Source organism: Cherax quadricarinatus, chromosome 20, assembly GCF_038502225.1.
Source record: "Cherax quadricarinatus isolate ZL_2023a chromosome 20, ASM3850222v1, whole genome shotgun sequence".
Lineage (NCBI taxonomy): Eukaryota > Metazoa > Arthropoda > Malacostraca > Decapoda > Parastacidae > Cherax > Cherax quadricarinatus.
The window spans coordinates 26948529-26966918 of record NC_091311.1 but is presented as its reverse complement, the minus strand read 5'-3'; the positions used below and the strand labels follow the sequence as shown (position 1 = coordinate 26966918).

Genomic DNA, 18390 nt, shown 5'->3' with positions numbered 1-18390 from the left:
AAAAAGTCAGACAGAGTGACTTATTTCCATTGGGGTCCTTTTACCTTATTATTATAATATAAAGGTTATAATATTTTCTTATTATTCTATAATGAAGATAACATCTTATTATTATACTAAAAAGACTATCTACTACACGAGGGTCATTAAGACTATCTACAATACGAGGGTCATTACTAGGAATAAGGTAAAACTTACACGTATGTTAGCTAAAAAATAGAAAATCATTCCCCTCCCTTTCTGTAGCTACATTCATCAGACAACTTTTGGCACTCTTCTTGAACTGGTTCATGCTATGGCTGGCTTTGACATGTGTGGGTAGTCCGTTCCATTCCTTTATTGCTGTACAATAAAAGGTGTTTGAAGCTTGGCCAATGACTGTGGGTACTACAAAGTTGTTGTTGTTGTTGCTGTTGTTACCAGCCCGGACACGAACAGTTCCTGTTCACTGTCAAGCCGACCAGAAAAACATCTCAAATTTGTTAATTTATATGTTATGTAGCATGTTTATTATATAATTTTGAAAAAAAATCATGGATGGATTAAGCAAAATGTCTATATTAACGTTTTATACACATTTAATGCGCCTCAGTGATTATTATTGTTATTATCATTATTAATGTGGCATCTTCAAGACCAAGTACACTCTTAATGAGTGGCTCTGAGACAGACAAGCAGACAAAGACAGACACACTGGTAGACAGAAAGACAGACACACAGGTAGACAAAAAGACAGACACACAGGTAGACACAGACACAGGTAGACATAAAGACAGACACAGGTAGACATAAAGACAGACACAGGTAGACAGAAAGACACACAGGTAGACAGAAAGACAGACACAGGTAGACAGAAAGAGACACAAGTAGACAGAAAGACAGACACACAGGTAGACATAAAGACACACAGGTAGACAAAGACACACAGGTAGACAGAAAGACACACTAGTAGACAGACAGACACACAGAGATACAGACAGATATACAGTGAGACAGATACAGACAGGTTTATGTGCAACAGTGAAAACAAATAAGAGTGTTCGAGAGTAAGAGCCTTTCTTGCCACAATCTCCAGTGCAAGATTCAGACTTTATCTTAGGGGACATGGTGAAATTTACTGTCCAGTTAGTACAGTTAATACAGTATGATGCTGCTGATAGGGCAGGGTTACTCAAACTGATGCTGCCTGCATGACACATTGCCCCCACGAGTATTGTCAAATATTGTACAGTGGTGTGCATCAGCCGGTCCAGCCCAGCTGCCAGATGCATGGTCGTAAGTCGAGTGGACGTATGTCGAACAGGTCGTAAGTCAGATGGTAGGTGTATATGCTTGTACATGTATGTGTAGTGTGACCTAAGTGCAAGTAGAAGTAACAAGACATACCTGAAATCTTGCATGTTTATGAGACAGACAAAAGACACCAGCAATCCTACCATCATGTAAAACAATTACAGGTTTTCGCTGTACACTCACTTGGCAGGACGGTAGTACCTCCCTGGGCGGTTGCTGTTTACCAACCTACTACCTAGGTCTAAGGGCAATGTGTGGTGTAAATATTATGCAGAGAATTTGGAGTGTGGAAATTAGGAGGTGTGGAGTTACTAAAAGTATTAGTCAGAGGGCTGAAGAGAGGTTGTTGAGGTGGTTTGATCATTGAGAGAAAAGAGAACGAGGTAGAATGCCTTTGGAGAGCGTATAAATCTGTAGGGTAAGGAAGGCGGGGGTAGGAGTCGTCCTCGAAAAAGCTGGAGGGAGGGGGGTAAAGGAAGTTTAGTGGGTGAGGGGCTTGGACTTCCAGCAAGTGTGAGTGAGTGTATTAGATAGGAGTGAATGGAGATAAATGGTTTTTGGGATCTGGCAAGCTGTTGGAGTGTGAGCAGGGTAATATTTTGTGAAGGGATTCAGGGAAACTGGTTAGTCAGACTTGAGTCCTGGAAATGGGAAGTACAATGCCTGCACTTTAAAGTTGGGGTTTGGGATATTGGAAGTTTGGAGGGACATCTAAACTGTCATATCTGAGCGCCTCTGCAAAGACAATGATTACGTATGAGTGATGGTGAAAGTGTTGAATGATGATGAAAGTTTTTTCTTTCTTTTTGGGTCACCCTGCCTCAGTGGGAAACGGCCGACGTGTTGTAAAAATTATATTTTTGTATATTTTAGTTTTTGTGCCCTTCCTGATAGTTAATATAAATATTAATGCTTTCTGTGAAGAAACAAGCTTGGCCCTAGGTTGGTGTATGTGGTTTAAATATTTTAAATGCCCCTAGACAGGCTGTTACCCCTAGGTGCCAGCATTTATATTCTTATGTAACATAATAAATACATTACAATTGGAAAGGTGTGAAAAGCATCTAAGAAATTAAATCCAGGAATTTACCATAAAACCAAGCATTTTGGGGTTTTGAACTATGATTCGTCTTCTGGAATGGATTATTACTGTAACTCAAGGGACCACTGTACAACTGAAGTACTGTACTCAATGAACAACTAAGGCCACCAGGTTTAAGTAAATTTTGATAAAATACAATACATACATGCCTGGGTCCAAAATTTCTTGCCAATGACTAGGTAAAGGATACTTGTTGAGCATTCTGATTCTACGCCGATCATAATCTGGATTAATGGATTTACGCTCTTTCCACTGTTCCCTGCACATGTTGCTGCATTCATGATAAACATTCCATTTGTTGGGACAGCCAACGTATCCCTGGAAAAAAAAAATAGTAAAGTGACAAAATACTGAGAACATAATGACCAAAATGTAGTAAAGGCAGCAATTAATATCACTGTTGATACCCCATAAACATTAAAGAAAAAAAAATCATGTCTGATTGCAGAAAAAATTTATCCCTCGATTTAATGAACTTCGGTAATACAGTGGACCCCCGGTTTACGATATTATTTCATTCCAGAAGTATGTTTAGGTGCCAGTACTGAATGAATTTATTCCCATAAGGAATATTGTGAATTAGATTAGTCCATTTCAGACCCCCAAACATACATGTACAACCGCACTTGCATAAATACACTTAGTACATAATTGGTTGCATTGGGAGCTGATCGTAAAGCAGGGGTCCACTGTATAAGACAAAATCTGCTGGGCCAATTGATTTTGAAACAGATAAAGCCAGTTAGTTAACCCTTTGAGGGCCTGTCCCGTAGTTCTACGGCTTTGAAGCCAGGGTCCAAGCCATAGTTCTATGCCATGAGCTCAGCTCACTCAGATAAGCTGTAAGCGGTAAATTTGGAACTAGATATGAGAGAATACATCTATGTGGTAAATGTACACCACATAAAACAAATACTGCAGCACACAGTGCATAATGAGAGAAAAAAAACTGCGACTGTATTTTTGGATTAAAACAGCTTTGCAGTTTTTTTTGTATGTTTTTTACAGCTGTATTCACAGTTTTTTTATCTCATTTGACAGAATGGAAGATATATTAGAGAAATACAGTGGTCCCTCGTTTTTCGTAGTTAATCCATTCCTGGAGTTGCTACTATTATCGAAATCTACGATTTTCGAATCAATTTTCCCCATAAGAAATACAGTGGACCCCCGGTTAACGATATTTTTTCACTCCAGAAGTATGTTCAGGTGCCAGTACTGACCGAATTTGTTCCCATAAGGAATATTGTGAAGTAGATTAGTCCATTTCAGACCCCCAAACATACACGTACAAACGCACTTACATAAATACACTTACATAATTGGTCGCATTTGGAGGTAATCGTTATGCGGGGGTCCACTGTAATGTAAATACAATTAATCCGTTCCTGACACCCAGAAGTATTAAAACAAAAATTTTTTACATGAAATATAGATGTAGTACATAAACAATACAATAGGAAATGATGAATGAAACATTAACAGCATAACACTTACCTTTACTGGAGATTCTTCTTAGTGTATGGGAGACTGGAGGAGGAGAGAGATTGGATTGTTTACAGGTTAGAAGGGGAATCCCCTTCCATCAACACCTCAGGTACCAATTGCTTTTCTGGGGTTGCTTCTCTTCTCTGTTTCTTAATGCCACTAGGACCACCTTGAGAGTCACTGGAGTCCTGTCTCGCAAAATAACTGTGGAGAGAGCTCTGTTTCTGGTGTCTCTTTAACACTTCCCTAAAATGGCCCAAGACTTTGTCACTGTACATGTTGCCAATATGGCTTGCAACAACCTTGTCAGGGTGATGTTTCTCCATAAAGCTTTCCATCTTACCTCACATAGCAAAAATCTCTTTAATTTCTGAAGAAGGCACCTTCTTCCATCTCTCTTTCTCCTCCTCTTCAGCAAGATTCTGAGCTGCAATCTGTTGCTGTTCCTGCTGAAGCTCTTGCAGCTCCTCAGTGGTTAGCTCTTCGTTGTGGTCTTCCACCAACTCTTCCACATCCTCCAAACTCACATCCAATCCCATGGATCTCCCCAGTGCCACAATTGATTTAACAACAGACATAGGCTCATCAGGGTCAGTCCCAAACCCTTCAAAATCCCTCTTGTCGACACAATCTGGCCACAATTTTCTCCAAGCTTGGCACTAGGAGCTTTCTTTGGAGCTAGGGTAGCTTATTTAGTACTTGCAAGCACTAAAATGAGTGGAATATTATGAAATATTTCGTAGGAGCATGTGAGGGGACCTTCACTCACTGGTAAACAATGCCAGACTGGCTGGGTAGGGAGGCCGCCCCGGCTCACACCGTGCGTATGCGTCACAGACGAACTACTATTCGCGAGTCAACCTATGATTAGCGAGCCCATGTTTATACGAAAATATCCCTATGATTTCCGAAATCTATGATTCCCGAGAACTATGAAAAACGAGGGACCACTGGAGTTTACCTGGAGTTTACCTGGAGAGAGTTCTGGGGGTCAACGCCCCCACGGCCTGGTCTGTGACAAGGCCTCCTGGTGGATCAGAGCCTGATCAACCAGGCTGTTACTGCTGGCTGCACGCAAACCAATGTACGAGCCACAGCCTGGCTGATCAGGAACCGACTTTAGGTGCTTGTCCAGTGCCAGCTTGAAGACTGCCAGGGGTCTGTTGGTAATCCCCCTTATGTATGCTGGGAGGCAGTTGAACAGTCTCGGGCCCCTGACACTTATTGTATGGTCTCTTAACATGCTAGTGACACCCCTGCTTTTCATTGGGGGGATGTTGCATCGTCTGCCAAGTCTTTTGCTTTCGAAGTGAGTGATTTTCGTGTGCAAGTTCGGTACTAGTCCCTCTAGGATTTTCCAGGTGTATATAATCATGTATCTCTCCCGCCTGCATTCCAGGGAATACAGGTTCAGGAACCTCAAGCGCTCCCAGTAATTGAGGTGTTTTATCTCCGTTATGCGCGCCGTGAAGGTTCTCTGTACATTTTCTAGGTCAGCAATTTCACCTGCCTTGAAAGGTGCTGTTAGTGTGCAGCAATATTCCAGCCTAGATAGAACAAGTGACCTGAAGAGTGTCATCATGGGCTTGGCATCCCTCGTTTTGAAGGTTCTCATTATCCATCCTGTCATTTTTCTAGCAGATGCGATCGATACAATGTTATGGTCCTTGAAGGTGAGATCCTCCAACATGATCACTCCCAGGTCTTTGACATTGGTGTTTCGCTCTATTTTGTGGCCAGAATTTGTTTTGTACTCTGATGAAGATTTAATTTCCTCGTGTTTACCATATCTGAGTAATTGAAATTTCTCATCGTTGAACTTCATATTGTTTTCTGCAGCCCACTGAAAGATTTGGTTGATGTCCGCCTGCAGCCTTGCAGTGTCTGCAATGGAAGACACTGTCATGCAGATTCGGGTGTCATCTGCAAAGGAAGACACGGTGCTGTGGCTGACATCCTTGTCTATGTCGGATATGAGGATGAGGAACAAGATGGGAGCGAGTACTGTGCCTTGTGGAACAGAGCTTTTCACCGTGCCTGCCTCGGACTTTACTCTGTTGACTACTACTCTCTGTGTTCTGTTAGTGAGGAAATTATAGATCCATCGACCGACTTTTCCTGTTATTCCTTTAGCACGCATTTTGTGCGCTATTACGCCATGGTCACACTTGTCGAAGGCTTTTGCAAAGTCTGTATATATTACATCTGCATTCTTTTTGTCTTCTAGTGCATCTAGGACCTTGTCGTAGTGATCCAATAGTTGAGACAGACAGGAGCGACCTGTTCTAAACCCATGTTGTCCTGGGTTGTGTAACTGATGGGTTTCTAGATGGGTGGTGATCTTGCTTCTTAGGACTCTTTCAAAGATTTTTATGATATGGGATGTTAGTGCTATCGGTCTGTAGTTCTTTGCTGTTGCTTTACTGCCCCCTTTGTGGAGTGGGGCTATGTCTGTTGTTTTTAGTAACTGTGGGACGACCCCCGTGTCCATGCTCCCTCTCCATAGGATGGTAAAGGCTCGTGATAGGGGCTTCTTGCAGTTCTTGAGGAACACGGAGTTCCATGAGTCTGGCCCTGGGGCAGAGTGCATGGGCATGTCATTTATCGCCTGTTCGACTGTAGATATGTTTTGATTGGTTTTAGTACAGAAAACGGCTTGAAATTGAGCTCAAGGTAGCGGAAATGTTAGATTTTTGCCGATGCTCAAGAGCAAACAAATGACATCACGTGTCCAATACAAGTCAGCTAGTGGGTCTAATGTGAATTCAAAAATGCACTGATATAATTTATACAATTATTACAATATTGCATCATAACAGTAAATCATCTGTTTTTTGGTGTGAATAAAAATTCATTGTGAATAAAAAATAAAAATGGAATTCATTTGTAATGCCTGGAAACATAACTAATAAACAGAGGAAATGTTATTTTAGTGCCAGGAATGCTTGCAATGTTTATTCTGGACCCTATTTTGAAATTGGAATACTTTGAACTTTGTGTGAAATTGGTCAAATTACCAATTTCCAATTACTTTATTGGGTCGGTAAAACAGTTGACTGGGTAATATGCTCAACCAATAAAATAGAAGTAATACTAGTGAAATAGTTAAGAATTTGATCGACTGGAATAATGTAATTGGCCTAAAATGGGAGTCAAAATGGGCAAAAATCGCTGATGCGTAAATATCGCTGAAACGGCAAAATTTGCGAGAGCGTAATTTTGTAAATTTTCTATCAAATTTTCTACCTTTTGTTTTATTACCTTCAGAAACAGATTCACTACCATTTCATCAGAAAAAATGCAAACTTTTTTTTTTTTAAATTCTTGGACCCTATAGACAAGTTTCAGATCAGAGGTCTGGACCCTGAAATTAAAGAACTATCCATCAGTTTGCCCAAAACGCACTGCATACCAGTGGCTTTCTTTTGTGTCTAACAGTATTTTAATACATGTAAACTACATTAACTGTGCACTGCATACAAGAAATATAAATCTCAATTTTATTTATTGTTACGATCCACCAGAACCACCATTACTGGCCACACACTTCCCCCATGAAGTCTCTTAACTTGAGATCGACTCTTTAGTGTTTCTAGGACAACCCAATGACTTTCACATGATCCACTATTACTATTACCACATAGAAATTCCAGTTTGGAGGGATATGTTGTGTATCTTTATACATATATGCTTCTAAACTGTTGTATTCTGAGCACCTCTACAAAAACAGAGATTATGTGTGAGCGAGGTGAAAGTGTTGAATGATGATGAAAGTGTTTTCTTTTGGGGGATTTTCTTTCTTTTTGGGTCACCCTTCCTCGGTGGGAGACAGCCGACTTGTTGGAAAAAAAAAAACATGCTGTTATATTTACTATGACATCATTTAACATTTGTTGCAGAAACTGTCATTGGGATAATGTTTTTCTCACTGCAGAAGACCCTCTATAGAAGGTTATCAAGTCATGACTTGATATTGTGTATATGGACTTCAGTAAGGCTTTCAATACAACTCCACATCAGAGGCTATTGAGGAAACTTAAGGCACACGGAATAGGAGAAATTTTTTCCTGGGTAGAAGCATGGTTGACAAATAGGCAGCAGAGAGTTTGCATAAATGGTCTCAGTAGTGACCTGTACTTAACTCAGTGGTGACCTGTACTTAACTCTGTGAAGAAGTGTCTTGTGTGCTCCCCGTGGACTGAGCCAAGATGCCCTCCATCGAGCAACTTTACCAGCAGCTTAAGGAAGAATTGAGGGTAACGAAGATGGAGATACAGCGATTGACCGAGGAAAACAAGAGGATTCGTAGTGGTCCTCCTGTTTCGAGTCCTCAGGTCAAGAAGGGATCGTGGTCAGTGGCTGGAAAGCAGGGGACGAAGTTGACGATCAAGAAGATGAATGGAAAGCCAGAAACGATAAAGAAGAAAGAGACTGCTGTGGAAACTCTTGCGGAAACCTCCAACGCATTCTCGGTGCTACCCGACGAATGTGAGTCGACTACTGGGACCGTCACGCCGAACAACAACAAGGAAGGTAAGAATATTGTTGTTGTTGGGGATAGCCAGGTTAGATACATGGATAGGGCATTCTGCTTGAAGGACAGGAGTAGGAGGCAGAGGATTTGCTTTCCGGGGGCTGGGATGGAGGACATTGTTAGCCGGCTTGACAACATCATGAACGGTAATGGGATCAATCCTATTATCTGCCTCAGTGCTGGAGGCAATGATGTAGGCAAGCGTAGAAGTGAGGATTTAGTTAGAAAGTTCAGGACGGCTATAGACATAATTAGGAAGAAGGGGGGGCGCCCTGTTATATGTGGCATTTTGCCAAGAAGAGGTGTTGGTAATGAATGGTTGTCCAGAGCAATTGGTATTAATTGTTGGCTGGATAAACACTGTAAGGATAATGCAGTACCATTCATTGACAACTGGGACAACTTCTATGGCCGAAATGACATGTATACCAGGGATGGGGTTCACTTATCCAGGGCAGGTGTGGGTTTTCTTGCTAACTCAGTTGAGGGGGTTGTTAGGACTTTAAACTAGAATTAGTTAGAGGTATGGGTTTAGAAATGATAAATAATGAGTATGGATATATTGACTTATGCTCTGATATTAAGAATCTTCATAGTAACTGTCATGGAGTAGCTCTGGGTAATGATAATTTCAGAAATTGTGAAAAAACAAATATGAATAGGAAAAATGTGCAGAAGAAAAAACATATGATGGTATTTTATGCTAACAGTCGAAGTGCAAGAAATAAAATTAATGAACTATGTTTGGTAGCATGTGCTGGGAACTTTGATATCATTGCATTAACTGAAACGTGGTATGATTTAAAGAGTCGGGATATGATTGCTGAGTGTAATATTCAAGGGTTTAAGTTGTTCCATGTGGATAGATGTAATGGGAAGGGGGGAGGAGTTGCATTGTATGTTCAAGAAAATATTAATTGTTGCATAAAAACAGGTATAAAAATAGATGGAACAGTAACAGAATCTGTTTGGGTAGAGTTTGTAGAGGGTCAAGAAAAGCTAATTCTAGGTGCAATATACCGACCTCCTGGCTTGGATCAAGATAGAGGGAGACTTCTTTGGGACGAAATTGTTAGGGCTTCTAGACACAATAACATAGTGATAGTAGGGGACTTTAATTTTAGTCAAATTGACTGGAATTCTTTGACAGGTAATCTAGAGTCCAGTGACTTTATGGAAACAGTTCAGGACTGTTTTCTGAAGCAGAGCGTAACAGAGCCTACCAGGGGTAACAATTTGCTAGACCTAGTCTTGTCAAATAAGGAAACACTCGTGAATAATCTGGAGATCACTGAAGAGCTTGGCGCAAGTGATCACAAATCCATCACTTTTAGCATTAACTGGGAATGCAAGAATAATGATAATACAGTAAAAATCCCTGATTTCCATTCTGCCGACTATAATGGACTTAGGGAACATCTGTCTAATCTTTATTGGGGTTATCTAGCTGATGATTTTATTGGCGATGATCATACTTATGATTATGAAGGGATCTGCTTTTATGATTTTTTTCTTAATAAGGTACACTGTGCCCAGAGTATATACATTCCCCAGAGAGATATTATGTCTAATAATAACGATCCCAAATGGGTTAACAGTAGGATAAAGCATCTATTAGGGGAGAAAAGGGGAATTTTTAGGAGCATCAGAAGAGGAGAGGTTAACCTTACTGACCAATATGTTCAGCTTAAAAGAGAAGTAAAAAAGGGGATTAGAAAGGCTAAACGTGACTATGAAATTAGAGTTGCTAATGAGTCAAAGACTAATCCAAAGGGGTTCTTTCAAGTGTATAGGACGAATGTGAAGTAAGAAGTAGGACCTCTGAAAATTGGGAATGGACAGCTGACGGATAACGTACTGGAAATGTGTTCCTTATTTAATGACTATGTTTTGTCAGTTTTTACACAGGAAGATGTAAATGAGATTCCAGTAATTAACAATTTCACCTACCATCTGCCTTACGACCTGCTCGACTTACGACCACTCGACTTACGACCGTGTTTTTTATGCCAAATTTCTGGGAAATAAACAACTACAGCTGTATTTGTGTTGTACACAGTGTTCATCCTAAACCTTACAGTATAAAATACAGTACTAACAACATAAAAAGTAAAGTAAAACATGAAATACCAAAATAAAATAATAAAATAAAGTCATTACAAAAATGTTTTGTTGATATTCAGTAGTAAAGTTTGACTCACGACCGGTTTCTCGGAACCAAACTCGGTCGTAAGTCGGATGGTAGGTGTATTTAGTTCCTGATGAATTTAAATTAACTAATATTACTGTCACGAGGGACATGGTTATTAAACAGATAGACAAACTGAAGCAAAATAAGTCCCCGGGACCCGATGAGTTGTTTTCCAGGGTACTTAAGGAATGCAAGATGGAGCTTAGTCAGCCATTAACGAGTGTGTTTAATGCGTCCATCCTTACCGGTGTTGTGAAAGAGTTGTGGAAGATGGCTAATGTGGTTCCTATTTTCAAATCAGGGGATAAGTCCGTTCCTTCAAATTACCGTCCAATAAGCCTGACATCTATAGTGGGCAAGTTACTAGAATCAATTATAGCTGACATTATTAGAAGTCACCTTGAAGAGCATAACTTGATAAATGAATCTCAGCATGGATTCATGAGAGGTCGTTCCTGTCTGACAAACTTGCTGACGTTCTTCAATAGAACATTTGAGGCAGTTGACAGTGATAAAGAATATGATACTGTTTATTTGGATTTTAGTAAAGCCTTCGATAGAGTACCTCACAGGAGACTCTTGAAAAAAGTGGCAGCTCATGGTATAGGAGGTAAAGTTCTAGCATGGATAGAGGCATGGCTTACCAATAGAAAGCAGAGAGTTACCATTAATGGAGTGAAATCTGAATGGTGATTAGTCACTAGTGGCGTTCCACAAGGATCAGTTTTAGGCCCTCTCTTGTTCATAATTTACATTAATGACCTTGATGAAGGGATTATGAGTGACATGAGTGAGTTTGCTGATGATACAAAGATTATTATTATTTTTTTTTTTATTATCACACTGGCCAATTCCCACCAAGGCAGGGTGGCCCGAAAAAGAAAAACTTTCACCATCATTCACTCCATCACTGTCTTGCCAGAAGGGTGCTTTACACTACAGTTTTTAAATTGCAACATTAACACCCCCTCCTTCAGAGTGCAGGCACTGTACTTCCCATCTCCAGGACTCAAGTCCGGCCTGCCGGTTTCCCTGAACCCCTTCATAAATGTTACTTTGCTCACACTCCAACAGCATGTCAAGTATTAAAAACCATTTGTCTCCATTCACTCCTATCAAAGATAGGCCGTATAATTCACTCTGAGGAGGATAGCAATGAACTCCAGGAGGATTTGGACAAATTAATGTCCTGGTCTGAGAAATGGTAGATGAAGTTCAATGTTGATAAGTGTAAGGTAATAGCCTTTGGTAATGAAAATAACCCTTGAAGCTATAATCTAGGTGAAGTAGAGCTTGACCAAACAGAATGTGAAAAGGACTTGGGAGTCATGGTGAGCAGAAATCTAAAGTCAAGACAGCAGTGCCTTAGTGTGCGCAACAAGGCCAACAGATTACTTGGATTTATCTCAAGAAGTATAAGTAACAGAAGTCCAAAAGTTATTTTACAGCTCTATACATCACTAGTGAGTCCTCATTTAGATTATGCTGCTCAGTTTTGGTCCCCTTACTACAGGATGGATATAGACTCATTAGAGAACATACAGAGAAGAATGACTAAAATGATTTACTGTGTAAGGAACCTCCCATATGAAGATAGATTTAAAGCCTTAAATCTCCACTCTCTGGAGAGGCGTAGAATGAGGGGAGATATCACTGAAGTGTATAAGTGGATGACGGGCGTAAACAAGGGAGATATTAATAAAGTACTGAGGGTGTCGAACCAGGTAAGAACCAGAAATAATGGATTAAAGTTGGATAAATTTAGATTTAGAAAGGACATAGGTAAGTACTGGTTTTCTAATAGAGTTGTAGATGCATGGAACAGTCTTTCCAGTGGGGTGATAGAGGCTAGGACCTTGGGCAGCTTTAAGAGACTGGACAAATATATGAGTGGGAGGGGCTGGGTTTGATTGATGTCATTGGGTACGGGAGTTATTTCTTGGGTAGCTTTAGGTAGAGGTCGTTTTGATAAGGACCTGCCTCGCATGGGCCAGTAGGCCTTCTGCGGTGTTCCTACATTCTTATGTTCTTATGTTCTTAAATCAGAATGGGGGCATGTCACAAGTGGTGTTCCGCAGGGGTCAGTGTTGTGCCCGTTGTTGTTCACAATTTACATAAATGACATAGATGAGGAAATAAATAGTGAAATAAGCAAATTTGCTGACGACATCAAAACAGGCATTCCAATTCATTCTAATGAGGACACTAGAGCACTCCAGGATGATTTGAATAGACTGATGCAATGGTCGGAGAAGTGGCAGATGCAGTTTAATATAGACAAATGCAAAGTTCTAAATGTTGGACAGGAAAATAACCATGCCACATATAAACTAAATAATGTAGATCTTAATACTACTGATTGCAAAAGGGATTTAGGAGTTCTGGTTAGCAGTAATCTAAAACCAAGACAACAGTGCATTAGTGTTTGCAATAAAGCTAACAGAATCCTTGGTTTCATATCAAGAAGTATAAATAACAGAAGTCCTCAGGTTGTTCTTTAACTCTATATATCCTTGGCTAGGTCTCATTTAGATTATACTGCACAGTTCTGGTCACCATATTGCAGAATGGACATAAATGCACTGGAAAACGTACAGAGGAGGATGACAAAGTTGATCCCATGTATCAGAAATCTTCCCTATGAGGATAGATTGAGGGCCCTGAATCTGCACTCTAGAAAGGCATATAATTAGGGAGGATATGATTGAGGTGCATAAATGGAAAACAGGAATAAATAAAGGGGATCTATAGAGTGCTGAAAATTTCCAGCCAAGACAGGACTCGCAGCAATGGTTTCAAGTTGGAAAAATTCAGATTCAGGAAGGATGTAGCAAAGCACTGGTTTGGTAATAAAGTTGTGGATGAGTGGACCAAACTCCCAAGTACCGTCATAGAAGCGAAACAGTTGTGTAGTTTTAAAAATAGGTTAGATAAATACATGAGTGGGTGTGGGTGAGTGTGAGTTGAACCTGACTAGCTTGTGCTACTAGGTCAGATGCTGTACTCCTTCCTTAAGTGGAAGTGACCTGACTAAGTGGGTTATTGGTCTAAGCTGGGGGGTGACATGGACCTGCTTCACATGGGTGAGTAGGCCTGCTGCAGTGTTCCTTCTTACTTATGTTCTTATGTACAGAGTGAATCATTGTTCTACAATGATGGATAACAAGAACTGTTCACAGAAATAAATGACAAACCAATGATGGTACTCTATTTCAGTGTCCAGACCCCCCCAAAAAAAATATTAATACTGCTCTCAAGTGTTCACATTAAAAAAAAAATCTTCTGAAATTGTAGAGAATCTTTTTCTAAAGGCAATGACCCCAAAAGTACAAAATTTGATGGAAAACTTATGGAATTATGCAGGTGCAAAGTTAGCAGTCTCAGTGTAAGTTAGGCATCAGTGATTTTTGCCCACTTCCATTGGTCTGACCAAATTCCTAGCTATATTGCCGGTATTACAATTTGGCCAAAGAGACAGACAGACAGACAGACAGACAGACAGACAGACAGACAGACAGACAGACAGACAGACAGACAGACAGACAGACAGACAGACAGACAGACAGACAGACAGACAGACACACACACACACACACACACACACACACACACACACACACACACACACAAAAATCGTTTGAAAACAAAGTCCAAAATAAACAATGTAGATATTCGAGGCACTATTACAATGTTTTCTCTGTTCATCAATCATGTCCCCCTATATTACACATGCCTTTCATTTTGAATTCATAATCACACAAAAAATCAAAGACTTACCCTGTTTCTTAGATGATAAAATATACATAGCTAGAAATGATCTGTCATGGTTTCCAGCATCCCATTAATAGAATCAGACCTATTAAAAACCCATAAAACAGATTAGGCCTTACCCATCCTCAGGATAATCAGCAAAAATCAGATATTTCCGCTACTTTGAGCCCAATTTCAAGCTATTTCTGGTTCTGAAACCAACCAAAATCATCTATATTTCAATAGTATCTTTTCCATTTTATCGCATGATGCCAAGAAACAGGCAATAAAACCTTTCAAACACAAGGTCAGAATTTTGCTTCTCTCGTCATGCACTGCATGGGACAGTTTTTTTTTTTATAGTGCACACACTTGCTGCACAGACCCATTCTCTCACATCTAAGCCAAAATTAACTGCTCACAACATATCTGTGATCAAAACATAGATCTACATGAGGTACCCTGGCATCAGTAAAGTAGATTTATATGACAGCCACCCAAAGGGTTAAACTGTAGATCTACGTCAAAGCTGCCCAAGGGATTAAATTATCTTGAATCGAGTTAAACATTATGCATTTTATATTTGTTTCTGCTGTAATGAATGTTGATGCTCAATCCTATACATAATGTAACCCTGCAAGAATTTGTATATGAACAGTGGCTCATAAGGTTTTCCATATTTGTCAATTTCTGAGATAAAGCTTAACATTAGAGTAGATTAACTTGCAGCAAGGATACCATTCAAATGAAAAACACTAGTGCGAATAATTAAAAACACAAATTATGGTAACAATAGAAAATAAAAGTCTAATTTAAAAAAAAAAATAAAGTTAGCAGAAGTTTTCAGAGCAATGGTTGCTTACCAGATATGGGTCAACAATCTGTGATTCGACAAATGTGTATGTGAGGGGAGTTTGCTGAGGCGTTTCATCATAGTCTTCAGCAATAATCTCCTCTTCTGCTGAGGCTGCTGGTTCAGGTTCTGTAAAAACTAATTATACATTGAAAACTTATTAGACATCTTTATTTATTTATTTATTTATTTATTTATTAATTTGAACATGATACAGAGAAGTACAAGGAATAAAATTTTTAAAGTGCAGCATGCCAAAGCCCATTATATGCAGAGCATTATGGGCAGGCTTAAAATTAACTTAAGATTAACTAAGCAATGATATATTCAGTGGTACAAAAAATATTGTAAAACAGATAACAATTTAGTACAAATGAGTATTACAAAGACAGGTCATATGGTCATTTACTGTGTTGCTGTGTAATCAGTAGAATGGAGTATTCTGTTAGGTAATGAAGTTAAATAGTAACAAAGTTTGATTGGGTCACAAGTTGACATTTATGAGATACAATAATGAGATACATATACGAGATACAATCTATGAGATACAATTATTCAGTATTTATTTAGTTGTGGGTGAGTAAGTGATTTTTGAGAAGAGACTTGAATTTATAAACAGGCAGTGTTTCTTGACAAACAATTAAACAGAGTATACAATATACATTTCAGCAAGGATATAAAGCCATATTATAATTGTGCTTTGCAAATTGTACTTATGTCTCAAAGTAAAACAAAAGATGGAGTAGTATTACAATTACAGAAGCTATGGCAAACATTGTTTAAACCATACATGTTCATGTAAAAATTCAGTACTATACATTTAAATCTCACTGAAAATTTGTCTGCTGTATTAGACATAATTAACCATGAAAACAGATATATTTGTGAAGTTTCATCATAAGAAACTTTTAAAAGCCAAACTCCTAAGCTTAAATTATGAGTGTTTTAAAACAAATACTAATACATATGGAAATAGAAATGTAAGCATGACATTAAAAGTCCCTAAATGATCCCAATTTTTAATAATACATCTTCATCTGGACAATGGATTGGACAACTTGCTAATAATATACGTATGTATGCATAGATGCGACAGAAAATATGGGAACCCCAAAGGGTTGAAGTCCTTTTAAGGAATTAAATTGTGGACATATTGTTGAACTGTAGCCATATCCTAGGTTAAGACATCATAAAATGTCCCCTTTGAATATATATAGTGATTATTGTATGGAGTCTGCATTATTTTCAAGTCTTTATAAAAATCACCTATATGTACTGGAAACCATAGCTCAATTTGTAGAGCATTCAGATCACAACTGTAACACCCATGTGAGTAAAGTTTATTAAGTTTCATTACAAATTATTATGGTCATTATATTAATTATTATGATCATTATATTAACAAAAAATACTAAACCCTCATCCTCCACATATAAATAACCCAGCAACTCTACCATATATTACAAGATAAATATATTACTATGTATGTGGAGATGCACGATACTTATGGGGTCATATTACAAGTTTTAAATCTCGTAATTTTAAAATTTGACAATGATTCTATACAGTAAATAATGTAGAATTTAAATTTGGATAAGCCAGTAAAGTTAGTAAGTTTATTTAGGCACAAGTAGACTTAAGTACAATTATCATATAGTATAAATTATCTAAGATAACCCAAAAAAGTCAGACACAGTGACTTTGCTTCCACTGGGGTCCTTGGCCATTTGGTTTGATCCAAGGAAGAAGAATATACCTCTAATTCTTTACCGGCGACAAGGAACCTCTTAAACAGTGCAAGAAAAATATAGGCTAAACTTACCTGGCTCTTTTGGGACGTTAATTATCCCTCTTTTTGCCAATTTGGCAGCCAAGGCTGGCGGCAGAGGCATGCTGCAACCTTATTACTAACACCTTCAGAAGTATGTCAAGCCTGGGTGTACGGCAAGCTCTTCACACTACGTCTAGTTTCCTTAAAACTTTCTTCTCCCGATTAAAAAAAAAATACGACAAATTAGAGACGACTCAATTATTTTTCTTTTTTCTTTGTTGGGTTTATCAGGGCCGCTGACAGCATAAGCTGTAGACGGCTCAGTAGTTATTGTTGTTGTGAGTTGTTTTTGGTGGGTTAAAGGGCCAGTGACGGCTTAGACAGTACCGAGCTCAGCTTCCCGATGACACCAGCAAGATGTGTTGTTCGAAGCTGGGAGATGAACGGAACAAAAGTTCCTTTGTAAATAGAAATAGAAACAGGAACTTTCCGATTAGATCCGGTGGACCCCCTTGCTAAGCCCCCGCAGAGCCAGAGCAATTGGTATTAATTGTTGACTGGACAAACACTGTAAGGATAATGCACTACCATTTATTGACAACTGGACCACTACTACGGTAGAAATGACATGTATGCCAGGGATGGAGTTCAGTTATCCAGGGTAGGACTGTTCGAGGGCCCTTACACCCACCCAAAATACAAACACACTCACCCGGGTAGGCGAAGGTGGTTGGAAGGTACTTCTTAATTGATAGATTTACCCTTCAGGGAAGAAGCAGGTAGTTTATACTGTTAGTACACTAATATTAGGATTATTGTGGCAACTGTAGATAATAATAATGTAGACCTAAGACCTTAACATAGGTAGTAATAGGCCGAATGTAGGCAAACACTAGGTTATGTTAGCTAGGGAGAACTGGCAGCCCAAGTTTGAACGACGAGGTGCGGGTCTCGAAGATGCCAGAGCTTCCTTCTAAGACTAGACACCATCTGAACAACACATGTTGTGATCAGCCCCCATGTGTCTTCACATATTAGACCTGGGGAAATCTGGTGGAGGCACCTCGATGTACAGTAGATGACCTCCTCCATCAGGCCCATAAAGTAAGACAAGACCTCCACATTTTCTTAGGATCCTGGCCAGTGTCTGGGGAAAGTTGCGAGTGAGTTGAGCTGTAGGCCTTTGTGCAGCTGGTAGTGCATGCCCAGTACGTACCAGCGTCTCTTGTCAGCCTAGAAGCTAGTGTCACTTTCTGCATAGTATTCTAGGGGATTCACCCCCCCTTGGAAACAGGAATTTCTGAGGTGCAGGCAGGTCACTAATAAAGAATGAATATTGCAGGAATTAAGGCTCCCAGTTGCATGTGGGTCTGAGGGCAAGTCCAGAGGGACTAAAACTTAGGGAGGT

At 39.4% G+C, this 18390-nt stretch overlaps 1 protein-coding gene across 1 annotated transcript in view; it reads right to left on the bottom strand.

The window, feature by feature from the left end:
• The window catches only part of PQBP1 (poly-glutamine tract binding protein 1), a 46883-nt gene extending 29527 nt beyond the window's left edge, over nucleotides 1-17356 (bottom strand). Inside the window, exons 1-3 of the mRNA XM_070086910.1 lie at nucleotides 17034-17356; nucleotides 15222-15349; nucleotides 2541-2713 (exon numbers count right to left, since the gene is read on the bottom strand). Coding sequence (XP_069943011.1) covers nucleotides 2541-2713; nucleotides 15222-15349; nucleotides 17034-17103 — 371 coding nt within the window. The 5' untranslated portion in view covers nucleotides 17104-17356. The remainder of the gene's footprint in view (nucleotides 1-2540; nucleotides 2714-15221; nucleotides 15350-17033) is intronic.
• Nucleotides 17357-18390: the final 1034 nt, after the last annotated feature.